This window comes from Coloeus monedula, assembly GCF_965178545.1.
Source record: "Coloeus monedula genome assembly, chromosome: 3".
Classification (NCBI taxonomy): Eukaryota; Metazoa; Chordata; class Aves; order Passeriformes; family Corvidae; genus Coloeus; species Coloeus monedula.
The window spans coordinates 88,739,127-88,764,696 of NC_138783.1; the positions used below are offsets into that span (position 1 = coordinate 88,739,127).

Sequence of the window (25,570 nt, forward strand, 5' to 3'; positions counted from 1 at the left end):
ATTCGCTGCTTGGCAATTTCAGACATAAATGCAAAATCTCCTCCAAAGTTTTCCCCCTAAACTTCCCCATTTAGAAATCAGAAAATTAAAAGCTTCCCAGCTTGTGTACAGCTCACTTTCAGCTCTTTGAGAAACTGGACTTCTTGAATAAGTCTGATTGCTCAGAGGTTAATTTATTACATGAGGAATATCTGGGAATCTCTCATGTACTGTTCCTATTCATTCATCTCTGATTTCTTTTTTTTCCTGTTCCTGAGCTCAGGAGATACAAGATTAAAGAGCCTCTGAGTCAGGAAGTAAAAGGAAATGAGTTCTCCTGCTGACATTTAAACACGGGTCCATCTGAGCAGCTATTGGAAGAAAGAGTCTGTGTTACTCTTTTGTTGTGTCTATATCCCGCTAGGTGGATGGAAAGGTAGTGTTTTGTTTTTCCAGCAGGTATATTTATTTAGGATTGCTCATTAAGCAAACCTGCAGGTCTCAGCTGAGGTTCTACAAAGCATTTCATAAAGCAGGAGCCAGCCTGTGCCCCTGGGAGTTTTTTGTCTGTAGAGTCATGTTAGGAAAAACATGTGACTAGGAAAGGGGACCAAATAACTAAGTAAATTCCAAAGGTTGTTCATGCTAGGTCCTGTGATGATTAGAAGTGAGTAATGGGATCTCAGCCCTGCTCTTTGCTGCATGGCTGGTGAGCCCTGTCCTGGCTCTGCAGAGCTTGCTTGAGCACTGAGGTGAAAGACCCAGCCTGCATCAGCTGCATCTTGGAGCCCTGGTGACTGAGCGGAGAGCTTGTGTAGCACACGAGCACACAGAAGATGTCAATAATTACAAGTCACAGTGATAAACCAAAGGTCCATGTGTGCCTGCCTGATCGGCAGGACTTTTCCACAATCCCTTCTCTGCCTAAACCTACTTGTTCTTTATGCACCATAAACACTTTCACATGTCCTTTTCTGTGTGCTATGACACAAACCAGAATTTTTTCTCTCAGGCTCTCTCAGCCTGTTTCACTCTGACACCCATTACTCAGGATCCTCTCTCCCTGCCTGAAGGACATCTCTCCTGGCCAGCAGCTTGTGCCTCCCTATCACCCAGCCCCTGGCTGCAAGCATCATGGCACCTTGGTCTGCTATTGTTACTCTTCAGACATCCCTTCCATCCCTCACTTTACTTTGCCCTGTGCTATGAGCTGTATTTTAAGCCATCTAGACAAGCAGGAAGAGTAATTAAATGTGAAGTGTTTCAGGAGGAAATATGTTAAACAAAAAGAAATTGTATAAATATGTAAATAATTGAATCTATGTGCTGAATCTTCTTAACACCAAGAAGCTTTGCTCAAAACAGATGAAACAATGGTTTAGTATAAATATTAAGAAGTTTTGATTTACCTGTTGTTTGGAATGTATTGTAAAATAGAGATATCTAATAACAAGAATTGAAGAAAATCTTGGAAGAACTTCATGCCTATGTACCTAAAATTATTTGTCTAAGATCCTGAATTTCAGAAGTCTAGATACCCATCCAGCCTACCCATCTAGATACTCCAGTTACCCATGACTGAAACAAGGTTAAGCCCCAGCCAGCAACAGTACCATGCAGCTACTTTCTCACTCCCCCTGTCCCAGTGGGATGGGGAGGAGAGGCAGAAAAAATGAAGTTTGTGAGTTGATGTAAGAACAGCTTAACAGTTGAAATGAAAAAAATAATAATAGTATAAGAATAATAATTGCAGTGAAAAGGGAGACAACAAGAAGAGAGAAATAAATTCCAAAAAAGTGATGCAAAATACAATTGCCCAGCATCCAATGACTGATGCCCAGACCATTCCCAAGCAGTGATTGGTTCCTCCTAGCCAGTTCCTTCCCCCAGTTTATGTACTGGGCATGATGTTCTGTGGAAGGGAATCCCTTTGGCCAGTTTGGGGCAGCTGTCCTGGCCATGGGCCCCCACAGCTTTTGGTGCACCTGCTCACTGGCAGAGCAGGAGACACTGAAAAGTCCTTGACTCAGGGCAAACTCAGCAACAACAGAGACATCAGGGAGTTATCAATGTTGTTCTCACACTGAACCAAACCAGTGCACTGTACCAGCTACTAGGAAGAAAATTAACTCCATCCCAGCCAAAACCAGGACAGAAAACAACATTCTATCTGTGAGATGCAACCAGGAGTAGTACTGCCCTCATATGCTCTGGTGAATGCATGGGTCGTGTATTTTAGGGAAAGAAGGGAGGGAAGTGGTTCTTGGCCTCTCATTCCCAACCAAATCATCCATGCCAGGATACTGAGAAGGAGAGAGCACAACATAGCACTGCTTGGCAACGAGGCACTCAGCTGGTCATGGGAAAGTCAAGCTCCAGCCCTATTCTACTGAGTCCTTAATTGTTTAGACAAAACGCAGCAATATTTTAACGAAAAATTGGGAGACACCTCCTACAGCCAACAAAACCCAGCTCTCCTGACACATGGAAAACTTTGGATGGTGTATCTGCTGCCAGTCAGGTAGTTTAGAGTCTTTAAAACACAGTTGCTGTAATCGCTGCGTTACGGAGTGAATCAAATACACAGCCAAGGCTTTTTCTCAGTTCTCTTTAGCTTTCTTAGCAGGCATGGGCCACACAGTGTCAGGACCAAAAATGCTCAGAGGAGAAGCCAGGGCTGGGGGGATGCTGGAGGCAGGTAAGAGATAAGCAGCCCAGCAGCTAAGCCCTGGGGCCTGCTCATGACTGCAAAGACGGCCTGAACTCTTAATCCAGAATTCCTGTTTCTCCCCTCCTTGGCCACTCTTTAAAACAAAACAAATTCAAATCAGAAGGAAGCTGATACAAAAACCTTCTGGGTCACATCAAGGTAATAAATCAAGAGCACTGCAGCCTGTTCCCTACCAATCCAGCAGTTAGCGCACGCAGCCTGGCTCCGAGCAGCAACATCTGTTACTCCAGTTACACTGCTGCCATGTATTTTGATAACCTTTATGTATGTTTAGAAAAAGCATTAGCAAAATATTTGCAGTAGCTCAGTCTCAACATGAAACATGCTACAAGTAACACGTTACTTGTCTGGTTCTTACCTGGTCATTCTCCTCTTCATCACTGCTTAACTTCAGGTCATCTTCTAGCATTCTGGAAAGCAAGCAGAATAAATTATAACTTATCAAAATGCTTTAGATTGGATATTTTCTCAGAGCTACTGTAAACATTTAATAATGAAAACAGAAAGAAAATATATTTTATCCCAGTAACTTTGTAGCTGTGACACTTTATATCTTATCCAGTTGCTATCAGCTAACTTCTTAATTAATTTCCTGCTATTGCTGCCTAAGAGAAAATGTTTATTAGAGTAATAATGGATTTTGAAAAGATTCTTATTATTACAATTACTGAAAAACAATTTTTGTATGCTAAAAATAGTATTTTTGATGCTGACAGGTCAGTAGTCTCCCTGAGAGGAAATTTTTTGTCCATTTGGCTTTGAGCTTACAAAACAGAAGTAGATGTTTACACTGGCAATAGTGCAGCACAAAATAAGGTTCAGTGATGTTTCCTGAAGGCCACTTTTACTTTATTGAATGTTTGATGTAAAATTGACATTGACTGAAACAATTAAAACTAAAATATATTGTCTCAGGGCACAAGAGTATCCACAGGATTTCACTGTCACGTAAACATAGAAAATAACACATCTTTTCTAATGAGGATTTCATCCTCCCTTCCCATATCCTTTCCTCAACTTGCTTAAACTGGTGCACAAAGAAGAGGAGTCTGGTTTTACCTCCATACATTTTTTTTAGCAATCTAAAATTAAGTAACCAGCAGTTAAAGAAGTTGAAAAGATGCAAAGATTTCCCCCAGTGCTTGAAAAGTCTTTGAGAATAGGACCTGTTTTTAAAAAGCGCCTTGGTAATAATAGTAATAATTTGGAAAGCTGCTAATTTTTCTCACACTCTGTGAAAAAAGAATCTGTAATTTCATCTCTGCTCCAGAGGAAATCTTGGTGAACAATTCAAACACATCCTGTGACGTGGGTGGTCCCCGGAGTGTAAGTATTGCAAGAAGACATATGTAGTAATTTCAAACCACCTCCTTGTACTTGTGCCTAGATCTTCCAGGAGCGTGCCTGAAAAGCATGACTCTGACATGGGCTACATGTGCTAAAAGAGCACAGAGCGTCACCATGCTCTCCTCAGCTCCTCACAGTACGTACAGTCTCTGCCTGTTAGTGCTGTCACAGCTGCTTCCCTATTTCCCCACGGCACCTTTCAGGGAATGTAGGTGTATAAGAACAGAACTGGGGGTCAGAGCAGCAATTCTCAACTAGTTCATCTCTTCAAGATTCTCCTCTTGCTTTTTTCCCACATTTCCTTCTACTTGTGCCAAGATTCCTCCTCTGTAAAATCAACGTATCAAGTTCAGCAAAATCTTGTTGGAATGCAGACACCTCACATATACAGGACACTCATTGAGTTGGAGTGACTTGACATCTCACAGCAGGACTTGCCTATATTTTATCTTGAAGTATGTCCATTGTCAGGAAAAAGCTCTCTCTGTCATCTCCCAAATCAGCAAAGCCTTGATGGCTGTATCAGTGCAGGCACTGACCCAGCTAACAAGCCCTGCTGAGAAGTGGGCAAACAGGATGGGTATGATGACACAGGATACAGCTCCTAGGAGTTAAACATGTCAGAGAGTCAAAGGTTCCTGTAAACACCACGAGAGCCATACTGGCTTTGGATCCCATCACATACAGAGATCCAAACAATCTTATAATTGCTATTCTTTTAATTAGATCTGTTTAGGCCATCCCTGAGAAAACAGTACTCAAAAATAGAAAGCTCAGATCTGCAATTCAGCACCTATGTGATGAAATCTGCACTGATAGTGATTTAACCAGAAAGTGGTATGCTTGTGTGAAAAGCAGAACTCCCAGGGTGTCACTGCCTGCTCTCCCTTGACTTTGAGTGTGTGAATTTCTGCTAGTGATGTGGTAGTTAAGTACATTTACTTTAGGCTTAGCAGTTTAGTTCTTCTCCTAAATGGTAGCTGAAAAATCAAAAGCATATAATGAAACATTCTAGATAGCTCTGTGTATTTGTGTCCTGTATTTTTGTATTAACATATAAAAAGGTGTTTTGTGAGCTTGTCATTAGAAGCAGCTAGGATACATTGAAGCCTTTGGGTTGTGTGGAGGTGTGAGCCAAGGAGTGCAATCCGGTACCATCCACACAAAAGGAACAACAAACCGCAGCACTGGTGCATCAAACTCTCCTTGCTTGCACATCTTAGCCTCTTTATTTTCTCTGTCTGTTTTTCATTTCAGAAGTGCTGCTTTCCAAGAAAAGCACTGCCTGCCTGGGGCTTGCGGCCCCTTTTGGAACTACCATCAGCCTACAAACACACTCCTAACACTGGGGATAGGAAAAACCAGGTCATCATAAAATGCTTGCTTGCTTGCTTTTTTTTTCCCTAGAGTGGGATCTGGCTGGCCTGATACATGTATTTGTCACAAGGATGTATCAGGTTGCCAGTGTACAGGTCTACCTTGTAAAGCAGGAGTTGTGCAGGTATAACCTCTGTGCCTGAAAGTCTTCACTGGTTCCACACAGCTTTCACTCTCAGGTGAGGCCCTCAGCCCTCATCTACAAAGCCACAGCCAGAGCAGGACACAGTGTCACCTGGTGGGTGAAGCTGAAGCTGGCCTGGAGAGAGAGGCTCCTTGGGCACCAAGGCAGCTCTCACAGGCCAGGCTGAAGCACACCCGCGGTGAGGACGGGGTGTTTATATTACAGGGATTCCATTTTGCAGTAAGTGCCTTCAGTAAGGTAGATCAGTTTTGAGTATGGACGCTTTTGAGGAATGTTTGAAAGAAAAATTCCACAACTGGACCAGCAGACCCCACTTGAAGAGAGTGGGAACAGAAGAAAAGCTCACAAGAGGCATTACATTAAATTGTAATTTATCTGAAAAGCACTTTGATACAGATTCAGCACAGAATGAGTCTTGATACACCCTGTGTTAGCAAAGCACTTCAGACCATGTTTAAAACAACCCTTGTTTGGGATGGGGTTTCTTTACATATTCTGGCAAACTAGTATAAGGATGGAGAGACAAGCACAGACAAGCTCATGTGCAAACGCAGCCTTTACGCTTTTATCAGAACACGCAAAATTCAGGCCAGTAAGTGACATCATTCATGGACTTTCAGATTTTTTAGAATGAACCTTGCTTTGATGTATTCAGACACTGATAAAGAGGTAAGTAAATACAACCTTGTAAACAAAAGCTAGAAAAATGAAGTGGTACTCAAAGCAGCTCTGAAAAACACATAGCACCACTGAGGGCTTCTGCACTTGAAAAGAGCACATACAGCCAGGAAGTCACTTTGCAGAACCCAATTACACATTTTTAGTGAAATCTCTGTGAGGTCGTGGAGGCAGTGAGGGGTGGGCTCAAGCAGGAGTGCTCACCACACTCTAATTAATGCATTTGTTCCTTTCTCTACAAAGAATATGACAGGTAGAGACATATTGAAAGGAAATGAGGATGGGTATGGGATATTGAGAAAAGCCTCAGCAAGCCAGGTGGTTTCATTCTCCAGTAACCAAAGGGTTTCAGCCTGGGGTGATGGGCCATTCAGGTACAGGGAAAAGGAGGGGGTGTGCAGGCTTACTTACATGCAGTGGAAAATACAAAGTGGTCTAGAGGGCATTGATATACAACATCTGCCAGTGTCAGTGTGTCCAAATCTCCTACACAGCGTATTAAAAAGCCTGACCTGTTTTAATCTGAGGGTTGCTCACTGCATTGGTTCAGAAGGGTACTGGGGCTGGCGTAGCCATGTGGTGCACTGCAGAGACCTGTGGGACTCTTGTTCATCCCAGCATGCCAAAGGGCCAGGAGTTATTCCTGGTCAAAATTACAGGAGATTTGGGATGGAAGGTCATCACAGGCTGCCAGGGAACCACATTGCTCAAATGGAATAGTTGAGATGTGCAGCTTCACTGTTTTGTCTGCCTTTTCTCGTGATTTGCTGCTGCTGGAAAGCTCAGTCCCAAGCAAGTGTTATCTTCAGCCCCAGCCAGAATCCAGGGAATAGCAGGAAGACATCTAGTTTCTCCTCTGCAAATTAACATCAAAGTAACAACAAGTTTCAAGTGTGAGGGTAGAGTCAGGCCTTATGTCAAAGATTTCTGATAGAGCTGGAAGATTCTCCTTCTGAGAAGAAAAAGCTGCTGGGGAAGGAGATGTCAACGGTGCCATCTGGAGGAGGTCATCCTCAAGAGCCAGCAGAGAATCTGTTGTCACTTTTGACGTATGGAACCAGTCTGAGACAGTTCCAGCACAGCCCTGCTTAGGAGGATATCTGTTTTCTTCCACACTGAAGACATGCTTCAGGCCTGGAATTATCCTTCACATCTGCTGGTGCACATGAAAGAAGCAGCAGGCATCACACCTTGTATTTCACTTTAACCTCTGATAAATTTCACATTCCTTGGCCTAATGTCTTCTTTCCTTCCCCCTGCAAAATACTTATTAAGGCATAAAACTCTCAAAAAATTCCTCTGTGGTTTTTTTTCTTGTGATTAGAGAGATTCCCTTTTGGCACCTCAAGAAAGGTTGTACAAATGAGGGACAGAACTCTCTTTATGTCCCTCTGGTGGTCTAAGCTACTGTACAAGATATGGTCTTTCTTCATGATAGTGTTGATAATTAGAAAAACCAGGAAAAAAAATCAAGAAGGGAAAGGAAAAATATTGATAGTAATTAATCATTAACACTAATGCTTCAGGAGAGATCATGCCAATGGTTTGTGAGCCTGGGGCACAAATATATGTATATTGCAATTGTCATTTAAATAAACTCAGAAGTCACCATTTTTGCAATCTGTAAAAGATCTCCTGAATGTATTAATCTGATCAAGTATATTGTCCCAGTTTAATTCTAGGCAGCATCTCAGTCAGAATACCGTGTTTATTATGAACTGCTATGATTTCTGCTCATTGTGGAGGAAAGGAACTTCAGTAGCGGAAAAATACTTGGATTTTAGCTGAAGAGGAACTCCACTAAGCAAAGAGTTGTAATGAAATATCAAAATAAAATAACTAAGTGCTCATTCGAGTTTATGCTACCACAATGTTTCATTCTGAATGCTTTTGGAAAATTATCTTATTTTTCAATGTACAATATCAGCATTTTTTTTTTTCCCATAAATGCATAGCGACCTTTCAAGAAGTGGACATTAGTTTTTATATTACCAGAAACCCAGAAAGTAAATAGATATTATTCTAAGTTGCAGTATGCTAGAAGACTTTCAGACTGACCCAAAATGTTTAAAGTCACAACTGATGCACTGTAATAGGAGACAAAAAGTATTCCTTCACACTATAAACCAGCAAAACAAAACCTTCCCAGAGGCACAGCACCATGTAAGACCTTTAACTCTTGTCCCCAGCAAAATGAGAGAGAATGCCAGGTGGGAATATGATGTTCCTACCCAGACTGTGCCCTTATGTTACTGGGATTGTTTCAGCTACGAGTGTTCACATACATAATATGACTTAAGCTCCATGAAGACAAATGTACCTTCAGTTTCTGGCTGTCTTCCATTGCTTTCTAAAAGAGAAATGCAAGGGAAAATATGCCTGGTAAGAAGTACAGAGAATTCATAAGAAACAGATGAACATGTTTCCTTTCTTTAAAAAAAAAAAAAAAAAGTAAAAAGAGAGAGAGAAAAAGGGAAACAAATGTTGTTGCTATTACCTCGGTTACTTGCACATAACAGATGGTCAGTTATATTCACTACTTACCTACAGCCAAAACAGGTATTTGAAATAGCTTTGTTTACTAATCCTAAATATAGGAGTGGCTGGTTTTATACAGTAGTAATTTTTAATTAATTATATTCTGATTGCTGAAATTATTTTTCACTCTAGTGCTATAACTGATGCAAATGTTTCACTTTGGAAAAGCTCATGCATTTATATTATCTGAGAAGTGTAGTATTTATTTGTGTTTTATACAAAATAAAGTCAAAAGCTTATGGATTAGGGTAAACAACTAGATCAAGAGGATATTTTATAAGTGCTGTAATAGAGCTTTCAGGAGGCTTGTAAGACCTCTGCAAGCACTGCTTGCAGCATCTAAAATTCACTCTGAATATATGATGTTTAAGTTGTACAAATCCCCCAACAAACAGTTTGTGCAAGTTCTGCTACACAGAAACAGGCAGGAAAACATGATTATATAGAATACCATCAAATCTAATTAAAAACAGAGGGAGAAAGCCAGTAAAATCAGGCTGGTGAAATATTAATGCACTTAATGCTGGAATGAAGCCTATATATCAATGTGAGATTTAATTCCAGAGTGTAGAATTTAAATGCCTGAAAAACGGACTCAGTCTATAGAAATAGAATTAGCAATTCCAATAAAAAATAGATACTCTGAAGGAAAAGTCTTCTGTCCTTGGCTTGAATCCATCTAGGCTGGTCTACACCACTCTTCAAAACCATTTAAACCAGCTAAATGTTCTGCTAAATTCCCATTACACTGATGGTCTCATTAGAAATGCAAGGCAGACCTCTCCAAGGGATACAGCCATCACTCTCTCCTATGAGCAGAAGCTCAAATAAGGTTTCTTCTGCAGCAGCTGCCCCAATGAGTGACTGTGTTTGCCCTGGTGATGTTTTTCCCCTTTAACGAAAGGGACAACAAATGCAATTGAATCATACCCTGAATTTTCCAGCTCCTTGGCAGGGTGGTGAGAAAGTGCCCCACAGATCACAACACTTCCTGAGAATGATGTTTGGGCAGAAGGATCCAGAGTACCTCCTTAAAAATGAGAGAAATTCAGGAAAGCAAGGAAACAAACCCCTGTGAAGCCACTCTCTGAGCAAGGAAGCCACCAAAAAAATGCATGAATACTCAGAAAGAGGGAAGACAGCAGCTCACGCCTAAGTAGTCCAATCACTCTGACGGCTTACCAGAGTTTCATGGCTAATCATGCTCTGTGTGACAGGAGGAAATACATTTGAAGAATAAAAGTTTTGAATGTGCTGCTCGCAATCTTCGAATCCATTTCTTGCCTCCCTGCCCCTGCACCCCCTAAGCCTCTCTAGGTGTGATTAGCAGTTATTTACTAATGCTCTCCCTCTAATTTCTGAGCCATTGCTGATGCTGCCACCTAAAAAATATTCATTTCAAAGGTGAAATGAAGTAAGAGTGCATGAACTGCAGTACTGCCTCTGTGTCAGCCATTGTGACAGAAATCTTGGGGAATTTAATGTTTCTGAGACAGAGCTGACACTGCCAAGTCTCCCTGCTGAATGTGCAGCATCTGATTTTGTGCTCAAGTGATTATTTCCTCACAAATGATTTCTTACTGCCTAATCCCAAGTGCTACAAGCATCTGTCCTTATGCTGGAGTCATCATAGGGTGAGCTTTATGTCACATTTCAAGGTACATCACAAATGACCCTCAGATTTTGCCAGCCAGTGGTCTTCCAGCCAGTGTCTGTATGGTGACATGGAAGATCTGAGGTGTATGGATACTTCTGTCTAGCGTAGCTGATTTTAAATAACTTATTGTCTCTAGACACTGTTCAGCTTCCTCTCTGTCTAATAGGCAAACCTGCTTTTTCTCACGTGAAGAACGTATTTATTGACTCTAACATTATTACAGCTTTAATACTTCCAGCTAATAAGGGGCTATTGCTAGAATTTCTTTATTATTGTTGTTTTCATGTACCTTAAGAAACCCCATATTCTCATTGCCCTCAAGCTTTCCTCTAGTATCGTCCATTCTGTTTATCCATCTTCAGTATTTTACATTTTCTATTTCAGACTATGTTTCATGTACATGTATTCATATTACATATATTTAAATTTCATGTCTATTGCACAGATTGCTTTTTCACTTCTAATTACGACTTTTACTTGACCAATGAAGCTGAAGCCACTTTCAGTAGTTGGTTTTTGTCTTGATTGTGGAAATGCAGCCTTTTTCTAACCTAACAAACTCTGCTTAAAAAATTTCAAGCTTCCTTGTCTCTAGACTTTTCTACCCCATCAACTTATGGTCAACAATTTCTATGCTTTGGGACACCAGCCTTTCCTTTATTTGTCTAGCTTGAACATAATAAAATCATGTTCTGGTTCACAGGCAACCATATGCTTCCTATCCACTGACCGATTTATCTTTATTCAAAGGAGGGGTGAGAATGTCTGGTGAAAAGTCATCAGTGCTAGAAAGTGCCACAAAGACCATCTACAACCTTCACTCCAATTTCACAGCTGTCTGTGCTGGACCTCTGGTGATACCTTCCAAACCAGGACCTCTGGAATCCACCTGATTAACCTGCTTTTCCTTTCCACATTGATGCTGATGGAGCACCTTCATCCCCTCTTGTAACTGGAGTCGATATTCAGTTGATATTCTGTCTCTGGGATAAAGAAGAAGTTTATTTGACATCCTGAGCTGGAGCTTTCCATGTCAAGAAAGGCTAGAGGAGGAAAGGAACAGTTCCCAAAGGCACATGGCTGACTGACTGATACAGAGAGGCTATTGCTGAATATATACATGGCACAGGAACATATGGCAACTATACCTCCTCCATTCCCTCTGCAGCTCCAGCCAGTAGAAGCACATCTGTGAAAGACACACCAGGACCCCCAAAGTTTTCAGCATTTCCTTTCAAATACTTTGCCTAGCCATTTCCTGGAAAGTCACTAAATGTATTTTACTCAGTCCCGTCTGCAATACTTATAGCTTCATTTAGTTTTAATATAGTTATAAATGGGCTGTAGCGGCCTGCTTTTTTTAATAACTAAGTAAATGAAACCCTGTCTGTAATAATAAATGAACCATCCATCTGGGAGGCCTCCAGTAAAAATTTCAACAGGTATTTATTGCTCCTTTATGTAAACAGTACTCTGGACAATACAAGTGATTATACTCTCTGTCAGCCTTGTCAGGAAGGAGACAGTACAGTTTTGGATGAAGTTCCATAGCATACACACTGAATTTAGAGGTTTATTTGACTAGATGGAGAAAAAATGATTAAAACAAGCAAATAAACAGAAAAGACTCCAGTTGGCTACTGTGAAAGGAAGCATACCATTTTATTTAAAGATACGGGGTGCGAGGATTATCTATAAAAAATGGACAGGTCTGTAGTGCTAGAGACTTCTCACAACTCCAGATGCTACACAGACAGCTCCCTAAACAACCCCACCCCCTCAAAAGTGGAAGGAGTTTCACTGTCAAATCAACACCTTACAGTGACTTTAAAATATCTTGTGCTCTTATAGGTTCATATATTATGGAAGAGCAGTGCCTCGGGAGAATCTCCAACTGGAGTGCAAGAGACTGAAAATCATGCTATCCTTCCCTGAGGGTTATCCCTTTCATTCATGGACACTGTTCACACACTGGAACGGGCAATAGCATGACACTTTCCAAGTAATGACATTTTAATTTAAAAAAATCTCATTGCCAAAATCATCTTCATACCACTGTTATATCCCGGCTCCTAATTACACAATATTACATTCCACTATTGTTGGAATAATACAACGTCAGAATAAATTGTCAAGTAACTAATTCAGTGTGTAGCAAGAAGGGGAAAAAAAGAAAGGAACAAGAGGCAGAAAGACCTGAAACTCATGTATGGCCAAGGTGATGTGCTATCACTTGATGCTGAGGAGTGAGCCGTAGGGAGTTCTGTGCATTAAATATGCAGGGGCCATTGTGACTTTTGTCAAAATTTCCAGCCCTCAAATTTCTGTGGGAATGGGCTTAAACCTCTCCCATGAGCAGATTTCTGAGAGTCTTTCATTTTCAGCCAAGATAGGCACAGGGAAAAATGCATTTTTTTCCTTCTGATGCAGACTGTAAAAGGAAAACAAAGCTCTCTGCCGAACACCAGGCAGATTCTGCCCCACGGCGCAAACCGATTGCTCTCCTTATGAGACCTGCACCCTGCATGCTCTGCTCAGAGAGAGAGGTAGCACTGCTCCTGAAGCTGCCTCCATGGCCAGGGTGTTTCCAACAGGGTTACCAAGCTTACCAAGCTTAACTAGCTTAACTTACTAGGAGACAGCATGTTAGAGATAGTATTCTCTTGACTCCTCTCTGCTTTTGATATGTTGCAAGATGTTGAAAGAGGAAAAGATAATCTCAGCAAGGCAGACATCTCTGAAGTGATAGCAGTCCCACAAAAATACAGGAGTTCTCAGGTTTGCTTGAGGATGGGCTGAGGGAGGGAGGAAGCTGCTAAGGGAGTGCCAGGACATGGGGCACAGGCTCTGCAGGGACAGGGAAGCTGGAGGCTGGCACTGGCAGCTGGAGCAAGCTCATGGCCATGAAGTTCACTGTTGGGGCAAGAAAACACGTGCAATCTGCAGTGGTCAGATAATTCCTTTGCTTCCCATGGAGCAGCAGCGAAGGGATGGTTACTCATAGGGTGCCATTAATTCAAACTGCACCGGTCGAGGTGTGCACGGGCTTGGCCAGGGCCTTCCTGGCACCGACCCTCAGCTGCCCTGGGGCCTGATGTCACCAAGTGCTTCTGACCTGCTTGCTTCACTTTGAGATAACCCCTTCTAGGGTGCAAAATGGGCTATTCCTCTTTATTTGAAATAATCTCATTTGGACATAGCAACAGCAAAAATAATCAGCTGAGGGCTTCTCCTTCAGAGAGAAGAGTTTTATTCCCAGCATTCAGATGTGCTGTGCAGAAATACACCACCTGGATTCCAATATATATGTATTAAAAAAAAAAAAAGGAAAAGAAAAAGTATTTTTTCTTAAAAACGCTCTTTGGAAAAAATTATGAATTTAGCTCTCAAACAGTAAACCACACTATATCTCCTCTCTAATGTCTCTTTTTAAATATACACCAGGGAACAACTCTCATAACTCACTCGACACACACTATCTTATGAGTTATAGGTCAGTCATCTATGCTCAGAGTGTGTGTTGCACTTCCACATAACCTTATGAATTTTCCATCCCTCATCATTCATAACATGTCAGAATATCTATTACAAACCCTTGTTTGCAAGGAGGGCTTCTATTTTCTCCTTTCGTTTTATCACTGCTCTTAAATTTTCTTCTGGACACCAGCTTGGCATGCTGGCAGTACCATGCTGGCAGTTTCTGAGAAAAAATCAGTCAAAAATTCTGTCAGGTTGTAATGTCACTTGCAAAGAAATATCCTTTTTTAACTAATAGGAGTAGTGTATAAAAATGAATTAGGCACAATTGTATTCTGATTGCCAACTTCTACCACCCAGCTGCTAACTACCACAACCATCTCATAAAAAAGAATAATCTGGAAGTCTAAATGATGTCTGATAATGCTTTCTGCCATCCTAAATCTTTGGAAATGTTGAATCGTCTTGAGAAAAATGTCAACAATAATTTTTCACAAAGGCTCAAGTATGGACAAGACTAACTAAAGTCTTGTGTGAGGGATTTAGAGCTGAGGGAGATTTTCTAACATATAGTTTGGCCATTAAGAACAGTGTGAGGACCAGCCAAAATGCTTGGCAATTGCTAGATTTGAGCACTGCTTTTCCCTAAATAAATAAAGAAGTTTAAATTCTATGTAAAATGATAAATTTCAACATTTCCGAAATGCTGTACTTTCCTTTTCTTCTTTCAAAAACATTACTTTGAAATATGCTTGTATCTAGTACTGAAACAAGGCTGCCCAAGCACTTTCAGGAGTAAGGTAACCTAAATGAAATTATTAGCCCTGAATGTATTTCTTTTTCATTTTGCTGAGAAAATTAACAAAACTATTTTTATTTTCAGTTACCCCGTATGATGTTTATTGTATTAAACAAAATATCAATTACCCATGCTGATTCAGAAGCAAATTTAATTCAGTCTGCAAAGTTCTAAACCTAGATTTGTTTTGAATTTCATATGGGTGCCCAATACTTACTAGCTTCTTTCAATTTTTCCCTCTCATTGGCAGTTAACAGAAACTTTCAGTGAAATTTTTTTTTTTGTCATCAGTTGCCAGACTGCCATTAATAAAAGCAAACATTCTGAGTGGTGTTGTGAGCAAGAGCTGGTATGAACCAATCATACGGGAGACAGATTCTCAGATTGTTACGTGACTGAAATGGAGGGATTTGTGTCGCTGGCTTTTTAGTTTAGTTAGTTAGTTTGTTTTACAAAATCAGATAGGAATAAAGACCACTTGCTCAAATCTACTCCATTAGATAGCTGGTTGTTTGGTTTGTATGTTCGACATTTATGATTATCTGATACTGAGTTCCCAGGAAAAGAATTCTGCGTGGGCTCCTACAGGATCTACCTATGGCCTCCACCTTTGAAAAAATGGCTTTAAGCATCGCTTAACTTGCTATTATTTGATGTCAGCTTGAGTCCAATCAAAACAATCATTATTATTTCAGAAGTACTTTTGGGTGTGGAAATAAAATATGCAGGACTTAATATTGACAGAGCTGTGAATAATTATCTGTTTGATATTTAAGTAAGAATAAACCCTACAGATAATAATGCGTTAATTTAGTACAGCTGCAACTGGTTTGTGATCAAATATTGTGTCTATATTATGCAATATATGTTCAAAAAGTCATGTATACAAGGAATGACATGACTTTTGAAGAATTCAATTTAGTAGTAACATTGTTAATGGTCAAAAGTAGATCTCCTGAACTAAATGTATTGGGTTACTGTCTTGGGGTGACCAGGACAGTTACTTTTATCATCAGTGTCACTCAAGTAAAACCAGTTTATCAGCAATTAATTTAGCTCACTATATTACCTTCAAGGCAAATGATTTTTACTGATAAAAGAAAAAACTTCAGATGTACATGTTATATCAGGCACTTAAATACTTTTAGTGCTGACGACAGCAGAGGTGGCTGATAAAAATAAGAAATAAAGTAGGCAAAATGTAGGAGACTGACAATAAAGAGCTTTGAAATATGTAAATAACTTTCCAGAAGTTCTACAAACCCTTAGACTATCTCCAGCAGTGTGTTTATTAGTCTAAAGAAATCATTGTGTACTTTTCAGTGTACTACAGAAAGGTTTTTCCTGCTCCAAAGATGCAGCAAACAGCCCTCATTACATCTTTTATAAATGTCTTGAATGCTTCAAGTTTATTTGCAATTTAAAGAGGTGCCAAAGAAGAACAAGGAATAAAAAAAGGTCTGTCAGAATTTTCTTATTGATACTTTCTCCCACTCTTCCATCTAGCTGAACACCAAAGCATGAGGACTTACTCTCCTCATTACCAGGATCATTAACTAGTATGAAATAGGACCCATCCTATCAAGACAGGTACCAGTTTGTTACTGGGCTTCATCCTATGGCACTGTTTTCTAGTGAGAGATCTCTGTGTAGGTACATTTCCCAACACCCTATGAAACCAGAAGTAAGCAAACCCATGATAATTCTCAGTCACTCAGAAAGAGGATTAGAGGCAAAGAGATTCGCTGTTTTTAAACAAAGTGACAATACACTGTTCACTGAGATTATGAGCTGGGAAGGAAACTCCAGGTCCTGCTGGGAAGACATAGGCACTGCCTCAGATGTACCCATGACCCAACATCTTACACTGTTTACTCTCTACTTCATCTTTGGAGCCTGCACTAGGAGAAAATTTTAAGGGAAAGAAAGCCAAAGACGAGGTGGGAAGGTGAAGAGGTGCCGAAACAGTATCTTTCTCCATATCTCTTCTATCAGAGCTCAGCAGAGCTACCAGAGCAGAATATGCCAACACTCAAGAACCTCTAATTTTCTGGCAAACAGGCATTCCTGCCTGAGACAGAGCAAGAGGTTTTATGTAAAGAATGCATTTATTAATCTGTAAAATGTTGCAAATGAAAAATAAAATTGGACCGGAAGATTTCAATTTTTTCCAGAAAAACCCATAACATTTGACCCATTTTGGTATTTTAAATCAAAATTTGATTATTTTAAGCTACATGTGAGAGATCATTCATTCCGAACAAGGATTTGTTATATTGCTTGTATAGAGTAGGATTAAATAAACTTTTATCACGCTGGGACTGTTAACTCTTGACGTTCTTTACTGCTACACTCATGCAGTTATTAACCCCTAAAAGTCTTTGGTTTGGGCTGTAATTGCTTCCTCCATTAGTTTTTGTGAGATCTGAAACTGCACTCAGAAGTGCCCTTTAAATACTTGTTTTTTGGTGGAGTTTTCCCCCCATCCTTGTAACAGCCATGACAATTGGGCTGCTAATTATTATCACGAGATATTAAAAACCCATTTCAGCAGATGTGTGAAGGAGCAGCAGATAGATGCCTTCTGCACCCCTGCTTGGGACCACTGGGGCTGTGCATGGGATGTCAGTGCACCTGCGGTGGTGGTCCCTGCCTGCCTGTCAGCTGGGGAGAGTCTGCTGCCAGCATGGCTTTCTGTGGGGGACTGTCTCTGTCCCAGCTCAGCACCAGCATGGCTCTGTGACCAGGCAGGCAGGCAAGCACACCTGAAATCAGCCCAAGCCAATGTCATACTCAGAGGTGTCCTTTGCGAGAAGGGGTGGGTGAAAATTAGCTTGGAAGGATGGCCATGCCTTCTGGGGTGCTCTGGGGTCTGGTGGCTTGGAAATGAGGGGGAGTGGTGCCCACGGCTTGCAGCAACTACCCATGCACAGGTCTTGGGGCTACTTTGGCTTCTGACGCAGCTGAAATACCAAGTACGGAGACTTTGTCCCACAGCCCCAACTCTGAGGCTCACAAAAGGTTACATGGAGACACAGGAGGTGCCCTTCTCCAGCTGCTTATGGCTTAGGGTCAGTCCCTGAGGAGTTCTGGGATGGTACTCAGGGCTGGGGCGAGGGACACTGTCGCACATGGCCCAAGAAACCACACCAGGGCTTGACAATGTTGAAGACGTGGGTGAAAGCACACAGAAATGAGTGCCTAGCTATTTAACAACAAACATGGATATTTAAGACTGAAACCCAAGCCACAGCCCCATTTTGGGGGTTCAGGCACAAGACGAGCCTCTTGCATCTTTGCTTGGACACCACTCCCGAGGTGTGAATGCCCTCTGACACCCAATAGCAAGAGGAGGTCAGGGAGCAGGCACTGGCACACCCTGCAGGGCATCCCTCCTGTGCACTGTGGCCATGCTGGCCCTGAGCTGCTCTCCCTCCTCTGAGGACTGTGCTTCATCTGCTGTGCAAAGATTGAAACCAAGGAAGGAATAAGGAGGAAAGTGCTAGCGAGAACTCACTTTGTGGTTTCAGCTGTGAGCATCTTCAGTGCTCTTCAAAGGTGGCGATGCTGCTGTATCACATTAGCCCCCTGTACAGGTAATGAATGGGAGCTGTATACTGTGAGATCATCAACCTCAAAGAGATTTAGGGGGAAAAAACCATAATACAAATTGAAAAATAAATACATGCAGACTGGGACATAGAAATATGTATTTTCTTTAGAATGCTGATTAATGTTGCATCACAATAGCCCCCAAGGCTCATTTTCCTATTTGTAAAAGGGTAATAACTATTAGCTTTACCAATGTTTGTAGCAGGCTTTGAGGGGGGTTGTGTGTTCAAAAGAAATACTAATGACCTGAAGAGGTCATTAGTTTGGGGATATTCTGTTGGACTGGCACCAAATCTCCTCTGACTTTGCCTAAGAAATCATACAGCAAAGAGTGAACTTTCATCTGCACTAGCTTCAGGCATATTTGAAATTACTTAAATGAATGTAATTGCAAAGTAATTTTATTCCAGTGTTTTATAGCAGTTTTTCTGTTCAGCCAAAGGGAAGACTGGCAAGCCCTTGAAGGACAGGAGGCTGCTGAGAGGATTATATTTTGTCAGGACTTCTCAGCACTAGAGGACTCACCTCATCTCAGCAAAGAGCCCATCACACAGGACCACCAACATGAGCCCCACCACCAGGCGGGGTAGCCCTGATTTACACCATTTGCACTTGGTCTGAGTACCTGATGAGGTGCTAACTATAGCAGGTCTGTGTGACATGACTATAGTCCTAGAGGTAATTTCCTACACCTTATTACCACATAATAATGGCCTCTTAACAACCAGGCTAATCAAGAATTAATGAGGCACTAAAACACTTTTAGGAACAATGAAGGATTTAAAAATTTCTCTTATGTGTTTTATTTAAAAAGCAATTAATTTAACAGTTACTGCCCTTACTTTGGAATCATATAAAAAGTCTTGGTACTTATCAAATGTATCAGTTGAAAGGTTTTATTCATTTATCAGTTATTTACTCATGTGAGGCTGCACATAACCTAAAGAGAGTAGAACCAGATCTGGGCCCTGTCTGCCTCCCTTGTGTAATTCCATTTGTCTGCTCAGGCACTCCCTGGCTCTCACACAGGGAGGCCTGTTTGTCCAACAGTAAAGTACAACACCAAAACCAGACCAAAGTCAGCCCAAATTCACACTACTGCCAAAAAAGGGTTTTTTTTCTTATCTCTGGAAACTAAACTGTCAGGGTTTTGGTTTGTTGTTTGTTGGGGGTTTTTTGGGTGGTTTTTTTTGTTTGTTTTGTTGGGGTTTTTTTTGTTTGTTTTTTGTTTTTTTAAGGAAGGGAGGGTGCACTTAAATGGGGAGACATCCTTGATGGAAGTTTTTGAGAAGCTGAGTGAAATAAATCGGGGAAAAAAAGTAGGGATAATTCATGCTGCTAAAGGATTTCATATCAGTGACTCAATGCTGAATTAAAGCCTGAAAATATGTGCCTTTACCATCAGCCTGGAAGGGATAATCAAAACAAAAACATGTTCAAATTTGACTTATTTTTTAAAACTTCCTTCTGTGGTGTAAGGGTGGGGGTTATATCCTGGTTTGCTGAGAAAATCCCCAAATAGATCATTCTGTGACAGCTAACAGTTATGGTTATTAATTCCACTGCTGACATTGAAATTATACTGATTCCCAACATAATGGATGAGTAAATAGCACATTAGAAATTCTCAGATGCTTCCACATTTCCTATGCAATCAAAAAAAAGAACTCCCTCATTAAATAATACACTGTCAGAAAAGGCAATTTGATTAAATAAACCTATCTGTCAATCATGCCTAAAGTTATAAAAGGAAAACATTTTATAGCTAAGTAAAACTTTTCTCCATATTAATCTCTCTGTCTCTCTTTTTGTTTTCTTTTTCTTGTGTGATTCTTAAAAGAGAAGTAATGGAAATCTATGTGCCCTAAAGGGAGCAATACCTGGGCACCTGACAAAGGAGTTAAAAGTTAGTCTTTACCACGAAGCAGAGATGACATGATGGAAGAATCAAGGGGGAAAAGAGGCAAATGATGACATGCACTAATCCAGAAACCTGAGCTACTGTGGGTGTATTTTTTGTATCCTGTGTTACATATAGCTCTTTCTTTCTTTTCTGGTTTTCAGGAGACATGGAGACATGTTTTGTGGGGCAGAAGTAGAAAAGGGGAGGGCCCACAGAGGTGAAAAACAGTAAGAAATGAGGCTGCAGGTGATGAATCCTGGCAAAACCAGGGATGGGATGGTGGGAAAACAGCAGAGAGGGTGCAGCAAGAAAGAAAATGAAGGGAAAAAAAGCAGAAGTGGTGGGTGGCAGAGGATGGACAGCAAGTAACAAGACTGGGAAAGAAATCAGAAATCATCCTGTGCATTGGGCCTAGGGAGCCCGGGAGTACCTGGAGACTGGGCAGGGATGTGGGGCTGTTACCCAGGTTTGCTCTACTGGGGTCCCCTCTGCCCCATCCACAGAGCCACACTACCAAAGCATCAAACACGTATTCTCCTGTAGCAGCAAATGAGGCCACACATTACCCAGCTGCATTACAACAACAGTGGAGTTAATTTTTCATGCTACTTAATTTCATCAACACTGTGGGCTGGGGAGAGGGGAAGAGTTGTGTAACATGGTGTGATGGGTGGAAAGTCTCTGAACGTCACTGTGTCTGGTGGCCAAAGATGGAAACAGGGTCTGGCTGCTTCCTCTCCATGGCTTTGGGAGGCAGCAGCTTCTTAGGACATCAAATACTTAATTAACTGAGCTGCAGAATTGTAGGATAAGATTCATACAGTTCCTTCTCTGATGGGAGAGTGTCAGCCTGGACCGTGCTGTTCTTGGTGAGTCTTTAAAGCTAATGCAACTCATACAGAAGACATTCTTTGAAAAGATCCAGAGATCTATTTGAATAAAAACCTGAGTGGATGACAAGTGCATGCAAAGCAGTAAGATGAGATTTTAATTTCGCTCGAGTAGAAAAACATAAGCGGCTTGAGCAGGAGGTATTTGCTTTCCAGCTAGGCACCCAGGCTTTTATGTTCTTCAGTGCACAGAAAGAGTTGTTCTTCTCATAGTGAATTCATAGCTCTGCAATGTCATTGAGCCAAATGGGATCATGCTAAACAGATATTTGGCCATTTCTGTTAGATAAAGATAAATCAAAATAATTTTAGAAGGAGGGCTGTTGCTTTATATAATCTTTTCACAAGGCCTGGAGATAATGGTTATTAAGTCATCCACCTACTTTTGTCTGAGGGAAATATATACAAATTTGGAATAATAGCAGTATTATAGGTCCTTCTACAAATCTTACCTTTAGCATCCAACTTTTTGCCCACCTCTCATTGTTTTCGTATTTTGTATGTCTTTATATTTGTTCTGTCTTATGTGCTAGATACAGTAATGAAACTCCTAAAATCCTGGATGAAAGTCTTCTGTTACCATACCTTTGATCTTCCCCCTTCTCTCTTTATTCCACTGTCTCCCAGGCTTCAGAGCTGGAAATCTGGTCCCTGATTCCTGCCTACTCAGCATCTCAGGATGCTGCTGTGGGTGCTGCAGGGCTCCTTATCAGAGCATGCCTGCTGAAGAGTGGCATTGGCCAGCCACTCCCAGTCAGTAATGAAATCCATGTAAAAGACTCAGGGAGAGGTTTCTTTCTCTTGAATACAAAGCCTTCAAGAGTAAAACTCTTCAGGGGAGGACAGAACATCCCTCCTAAGTTGACCGTGTGTCTCCTGGCCTTGGAGCTGGACCGCTCACCCACCAGAGCCGTGCTGGGATCACTGCGCTGCGGTACGCAATGCTCAGTGGGCTCATGGCAGCTGTGAGGGATGTTGAGGAGAAGCAAACCTCCACTCTGACAAACACAGGTTCCTCTTTTTATCTCTCGCTCATTCCATGTGCAGTCACTTTGTAGCAAGCCCTTTTTTGAACACATGCAAGTCATCCCACTTTACTGAGGCTGCTCACAGTAAAGCCTGCTGCTCCCAGGCAAAAGCTTTTTAACTGAACTGGAGATGGGCAGCACAGCACAAGCAGAAATCTAGGTACCCACAGGAATTCTCGGTCTTTTAAACATTAATACTGAAAGAAGTCCTGCTAGAAGACATCACGCTTGTCTATAATTATTTATGAGATCAAAATCTTCCTGTGTGACAGAGGAGAACCCAGATTTTTTTAACAGTTTGTGGCAAAAGGCTTCATTGTTTCTTCCACAGAGGAGTATAGAAATTGCTGTTGCTTACAGTTATTACAAGTATTAAAGTTTATGTCTCATATTACATTTTTTGTATAAGTAAAATGTGGATTTTACATGAGCAAGGAACCTGAACTGTTTCTTAAGACCAACAGTTAAAACCAGTATAGACCAGAGTAATGAAAAACTGTTTTTGAGGTTACGTCAATGATGTTCTGGGGTTGCCGGCCCCAGACCTTTTCCTTGCTCTTTGCTGTATTTGGCCTCCATCTGAACTACATCAGGACAGGACACACATCTGGAAGCCTGCCTCATCTCCCTGGGAGACTTCAGAACAGAAGTCCCCCTCTATGCCTACCTAAATGCCACAAAATTGGTCATCAAATCAGGTACAAAAGGGCAATTTTCTCATTCTTTGTCTGTATTGTGCTATTAAATACTTTCAAGATATTATTTGTGCTGATTTGTCTGCTTTGGTTTGATAGTAGGAAAGCTGATGGTGAATGTACAGGATTTTTACCCATAACTGCACTAAATTCTAATGCAATTAAATATATGGTAAGTTCACATGTTTATCAGGTAACAGATCAGTTCTGTTTTAATTTAGTCTACCTGATCTATCACACCTCCTGGAGTGTGTCTCTGAAGAAAAATGTCAAGTGACTCCTTTTCTCTAGCAACAATTGCTTACAGTTTATGCCATGAAAGGGGGAATCAGCACAAATGAATCCTGACAAAATATCTTACAAAACTAATAAAAATCAGCATGCAGAAATGCCAGCTGTAATTGCACTATTTTGCCATAAAAGGTCTGTGGGCCAATCAAACCATGTGGTTGTTTTTTTTTTTTTCCTTTGGAAAAACTAAGCTTTTATCTTTGTAAGTCAGTGGTACAGTTGCCCTGATTTTGGAATGATCAGTAAGTATAATCCTTTTGAATCTCAGGAACAATATACCTCATCCAAACCTTTGTCCTGATTCATCTCCAGCTTTGATAGCTTTGGTGTGTCACCCTGCTTGCTTGTCAAATCTATCTATCTAAATTGCCGATAAATATATTCCACATCTCTTTGGGGAGATGAAGCTTGTCTGCATGCTAAACAAAGAACAGAATGCAAAAAGCCAAGATACACGCTGAGATATAATATTCTCCCTCTTAAAATACCACAGGTGAAATGATAATGTGGAAATATTCTTACCCTGAGGAAGGCAGACTCCAGTTGTAGCTTAGCAAATCAAAGACCAGAAAACTTGCTTGCAATAACATCCTAACAAATCCAAAGGGTTGCTTTTTCCCCAGTTAAAAAATATCCGCACTCTGACTTTTAATCCAAATCCAAAGATTAAGGCAGAAGAACTTCAATAATTTGTTTAGTTAGGTATGAAAAGTAATTTGTCATGAAACTGCCAGCCTGCCACTATAAAGGTTTAAAAAAATCATAGCTATTCATGGCTGAACAGTCGGACTTTTCCACACAGGAAAATTCATCATCATTTCAGGTTTCAGTATCTTTTTGTATTTTGCATGGCAAATAAAAAGTTGTCCACCAAGCTTGAAATGTCTCTTTTTTTCGAGTTGGTCACTCTGTGGGAAAAACAGGCGCTTCTTTAAACTCCTTTTATTTTTTCTTCATAGTCATAAAATAAGTTTTTAGCAAAATGAGGCAGCTTCTCATTCAGAATCTCACTTTCTTGTTATTAAAAAATTCTATCTGTGTACCAATAAAGCAGAAATCTAAGGCACTTCAGATTCCAAAATCTTTCCATTCCTGGACGAGCTTTAGTGTTCAAATGTTAATAGGATGCCTGCATTTAGGGGGAAAAAAAAAACCTAAAAAACTTGGCCTGTATTCAGGCTCAAGAGTCTGTGAAACAGACTTTTTCCATACTATGACCTCAGTCTTAGGATTTCTCTTTTGCAAAATGTTAGTTATTTTTCTTGGCAGGTGGCCAGAACCCTGTATCTCTCTTCCCCTCTCACCCTCCTCCTCTCCCCACCCTCTAGGCGCACACACACCTCTCTTCTTCCCATCACCCACAAATTCAGCCCTGAGGCAAGGTAACCCCCCCATCTTTTAGCTGATGGGACATGGTGTGGAGAAAAGAATCAGGTTATGACATCCTGGAAGTATCCAATGCTCCCAATCGCCTTTCTCTTCTTTTGGACCCATTTTGTCTTGTTTGCCTGCCCCAACCCCCTGGGCAAAGCCAGCAGCCCCCCACACCCAGCAGCAGTGGTGCCCCCGCCAAGCATCAGCTACAGCGGGTTTCAAGTTGCAGCAGCTTTAGCCCAGGGTAGAGAATTTCCAAAATGTGTTACCCTGGCAACCAGGAATTTTAGCCCAGCAAAAACCACCACGCACACCGCGACTCCAACGTGCGAGACGCTGAGCTTCCATTCATCATTTTCTTCAGAGAAAAAATACAGAGTGGGGTCGATGGTGTCTGCCTTCCTGGAGGCATTGCCAATGAAACAGACTTCTTCCCAGGTACTTGCATCTCCTGATTTTCCTGGCAACCCCTCTTTAACCACTGTATTCCGAGCTAATACATAATACATACAAAGTTCCTAATTAGTCGCTTACAAATGACAAAGTCCAAGGAAAACAGTACTTAAGAGAAAAATAATATGCTTTCAGTGTAATACAGGAAAACATTTCCTCAAGCATGATGATATTTCACCTGGTTAAGTTAGCCAGCTTTATTCTAAATGGCATTCAATGAACACTGGTGATACAGAAGCATTTTTTGACTTGGTGTAAAATTAGAAATAATGCTCTTCATTATAGTAAGTTTTCCAGTGGGACAAAAGCTGCTGTTTTGTGGAGGTTTCTCCTGCATAAAACTACTTTCCCCTTCAGCTTTGAGCCAAGGGTGGCATCAAAACGAGGGCAGCTTCCTGCAGCTAATTATTTTTCCCTACAGTGTGCAGAGTACAGGTAGGTAGTAAAGGTGAAGGTGCTACACAAGAGGACCTGTATCAAGGGTATTTTATAAATAAAACTCTGCACTGAGCCATAAGGGTGGTTAATGCAAGCTATTTGCTATATCTGGTAAAAGAGAGGGATAGCATTTAAAAATAGGACAGTGAAAGCCCTTT

At 41.1% G+C, this 25,570-nt stretch overlaps 1 protein-coding gene across 1 annotated transcript in view; it reads right to left on the minus strand.

The window, feature by feature from the left end:
* The window catches only part of AFF3 (ALF transcription elongation factor 3), a gene marked incomplete at both ends in the record, with an annotated part of 311,611 nt that overhangs the window by 80,817 nt on the left and 205,224 nt on the right, over nucleotides 1–25,570 (minus strand). Inside the window, one exon of the mRNA XM_082278052.1 lies at nucleotides 3,069–3,120. Within this exon, the coding sequence (XP_082134178.1) occupies nucleotides 3,069–3,120 (52 nt within the window). The remainder of the gene's footprint in view (nucleotides 1–3,068; nucleotides 3,121–25,570) is intronic.